The sequence below is a fragment of the Penaeus monodon genome, chromosome 32, assembly GCF_015228065.2.
Source record: "Penaeus monodon isolate SGIC_2016 chromosome 32, NSTDA_Pmon_1, whole genome shotgun sequence".
Lineage (NCBI taxonomy): Eukaryota > Metazoa > Arthropoda > Malacostraca > Decapoda > Penaeidae > Penaeus > Penaeus monodon.
In genome coordinates this window covers 24,205,435-24,208,853 of record NC_051417.1, presented here as the reverse complement: position 1 = coordinate 24,208,853, position 3,419 = coordinate 24,205,435, and the positions used below count along the sequence as shown (strand labels likewise).

Below are 3,419 nucleotides of genomic sequence, written 5' to 3'. Positions count from 1 at the left end.
GACAGATTTCCGTGTTATATTTTTTATAATATCTTCTGTCAATAAAGAGCAGTCATCATGTAATTCTAAATATTTATAAAATGAATCCTCTTTAAGTTCATATTCTGAGTGATCTTTCTGTCAATTTTGTCACTGTACACTTTTTAATCGTTTCTAATATATAGTGTGTAAAAGGCCAGTCTATCTAATATATGTAAATAATATATTAGAAGTTTGTATCCATATTAGAATCACTATCTATGTTTAAAAACAAGACTGAATTACCTTTTGTTTGTACTTAAAGCTCGAGTGACTGCGAGGTGGCACCGTGATTGGTCATAATGTGCCTCTTCAGGTTACCCTTCTGCTTGGAGCGATAAGAGCACTGATCACAGGCAAAGGGCTTTTCGTCAGTGTGTGTCAGCATGTGGTTCTTCATATTAGTGGTGACGCTAGTGGTGTAGGAGCATCTAGGGCACGTGTGGAGCCTTGGGTACGGAGACATGGCCGAGATGGTAGCCCTTGGGTACGTGGATTGGTTTGGACGACCTTCAACAGTCCAGCTGGCCGTCTCGTCGGTACGTCTCTCCTGCCGGCGATAGTAACACCTTTAGATGGCATGGCGATATCAAGATTTACTGTAGTAAGACCATGCAACTTTCTAATCTATGGGTATAAAGCATACCTACAGTCATACAATGATTGTTGATATGAGTTTACTCATATCTTACTTTCGGACGTTGATACTCATAAAATAATGGACAACAGTGGCCATTCTCATGATGCAACATATTACAGGTGACTTGTTGACCAAAGGTCCATGAGTACAACAGTAATTGCGCAAATTTCATTTATGAGGAAAATTACATGTTAATATCAGAAATATTCATATTACGGCATTGTGCACTTTGATATCAACAATTTAATTTTATATTTCTTATCTTTGTGTCGAATATAATCTTCCGTGTATATTATACGAAATAAAGATTATTATTATTACTATAATGAAACTAGTGGTAACACGAAAATTTATTATACTTCCTTCTACACGCTTCATTTCCAGTCAGCTAGCAGATGTAATTATACAGTTCAGTGTGGAAGTATAAAAACACTGTATTTTTAATGTTTGATATTAGCTATGTACAATAAAATTCGCACAATTCTACACCCCGAGGTCAACTTACGGTGATCTTGTATTGCTCTACAGTTGGCCGTAAAAAACAACTATTGTAAACATAAAAATCATATAAAGCATTGACGATTTATATATTTTGGGGACTATGGAAAAAAGGACGACTATAATCAACTATATTTTGACTTGGTAGAATTCTGCGTCAGCCTACCCCAATCACCTATTAAGTGTAACCCTAAACCAGGTGGAAACTACCTCCTTAGTTGGTCACGAGGAAAGGTTATAGAGGCGCGCAGATTCTTATAAAGAGGTAGCTCCATAACAATATTGTCATTACCATATCCCGATGGTTCCTGTCATGAAGTAAGTAACATGTGTTTTTCACGTTTGCGAATTTGATTTTGGATCATATTTACATTTATGGAATCTAAGTTTTGCGTTAACCCCCCCCCCCACTCCTCTATTCAAGGTTCTACGGTCTAGTTGCTGCGATAGCTATCGCAATAACCCGCGTGGTTTTGGCGGGTGATACAGGTGAGTACAGTGTGTTTCTACTACTTGAAGATATTGCATTTCACATGTATGGCGAGAGAAGTAAAGTTGCCAGTATCTAGATTTTGTTAACGAAAGCAGACTTTTCACGCAGATAAAATCCAAGTGCATCGCCTTCCAGCCGCCGCACATGATGATTATGAAGCAGACATGGTTATCGTTGACGTTGAAGAAGTGTTAGAATCAACTACAACATTGACAACAACAATTGATATCACGAAACTACATGAAACTGTTGTAACAAATGATGTTATCGAAGTGAATACCGTCTTCCATACCGCTTCTACTTCCACTCTTTTTACAGATATATTTACAACATACACATGGGATAACTGCTTCTCCACCACAACCCATTGTTACACTGTCTACCAGACCATTGCTGAATCTGTAACGCCTATTTTCATCACATACCCTGGCCATACCAGGACAGTCACGCAGTCGCACTACTACTTCGCCACCGCAACAACCACGATGTCCAAATATTGCCCAATGCCGATGTGGTAAGTGGACTGGATCCTCAAAGTCCAACCTGCATTGTCTTGAGATTTATCCTACAATAAATTCCTATACCAGTACTCTTGTTTACACCCCTTATTCAATATAGGTCTACAGTGCAGGGAAGGAAACATTTATGAGTAAAAAAAATTTATTACATGGTAAAACACAGCCAACAAGCCATAACAGAACAACATACATACAATGATGAATAGCATGAAAGCTTAAAAAATGCCCCTTGAAAATATTAGGATCTGCTATTGCCTTTCAATTGTTATTTTTATTATATTCATATTTTACAATGACTTTAAAATTACATGTATTGCCATTGTTCTGAAATTTACAAAACAACAGGATTTAGCTACACTAAAATCGTTTCAAATTTGAAGTATTAAGAATGCCTAATTGCACAAATATACATTGTAAATATAACATTCAATCCGGGACCACTGAACCATTAAAATCATGGGCGTCATAAATGATAAAATTAACATACATAATACATTTAATTATGGATAATTCAGCTATTAAATAATTTTATTGTAATAATTATTAACCCTAACCTCCCTGCCGCTGTGAACGGACACCCAGTCATTTAAATTCAAAGCTAACATGATCGTAGAATTCTTTGTGTCTACTAGCGATATGGGCTTTGAGATTGTCACGCTGATTACATCGGTGAGGACAATAGGGACAAGCATAGGGCTTCTCTCCAGTGTGAGTCCGTTGGTGGCGCTCCAGCTTGTACCGCGTCTCGAAGGCCTTGTTGCAGATGGCGCACACATGGCCACGATGCCTCACGGCTGCAGATGCACGAGCCATCGACTGTACGAGCTGAAGAGAAATAAACATGGCATGAGTCAAATGAAGGCTTTTCATGTCGTGTGAACAAGTTTTAAAGCCCAATATAGAATATACTCCTAATATAATGTACATACAAGACACAATAATGAGGTATAAAATATAGTGGGATACATATAGTACATGAGTTAGTGATCTATTCTCGCATTCACAATTAAGACTAGTATTTCTTGCATTGCTATTTGTTCTGCAAAATCTCATGAATATCCACCAAATCTAAGTATTCACAATCCATAAGAACACGAGTTAATTGTGATCTAAAAGGGTTTATCCCCAATGCGTTTCTCGAGGTTAATTTGTGTGCCATTGTAGGTGAATACACCAATGGTAATTTCAGAGGTATAATTGTTACTTCCTTGCGTTACAATCCGTTATGGCTGTCCTTCGTGTAACTCCCCCA

General features: G+C 37.6%; 3 protein-coding genes across 3 annotated transcripts in view; 1 reads left to right on the top strand and 2 right to left on the bottom strand.

The window, feature by feature from the left end:
- Positions 1-760, bottom strand: part of LOC119593612 (RE1-silencing transcription factor B-like) — an 11,740-nt gene extending 10,980 nt beyond the window's left edge. The window contains exons 1-2 of the mRNA XM_037942566.1: positions 711-760; positions 285-587 (exon numbers count right to left, since the gene is read on the bottom strand). Coding sequence (XP_037798494.1) covers positions 285-587; positions 711-760 — 353 coding nt within the window. The remainder of the gene's footprint in view (positions 1-284; positions 588-710) is intronic.
- A 256-nt stretch (positions 761-1,016) lies between these two features.
- Positions 1,017-2,414, top strand: LOC119593737. The gene is made up of 3 exons (XM_037942750.1): positions 1,017-1,474; positions 1,581-1,645; positions 1,758-2,414. Exons 1-3 carry the CDS (start codon positions 1,458-1,460, stop codon positions 2,165-2,167), a joined length of 492 nt encoding a protein of 163 aa, XP_037798678.1. The 5' UTR covers positions 1,017-1,457; the 3' UTR covers positions 2,168-2,414.
- A 335-nt stretch (positions 2,415-2,749) lies between these two features.
- Positions 2,750-3,419, bottom strand: part of LOC119593611 (zinc finger protein 771-like) — a 2,312-nt gene continuing 1,642 nt past the window's right edge. Inside the window, exon 3 of the mRNA XM_037942565.1 lies at positions 2,750-2,992. Coding sequence (XP_037798493.1) covers positions 2,750-2,992 — 243 coding nt within the window. The remainder of the gene's footprint in view (positions 2,993-3,419) is intronic.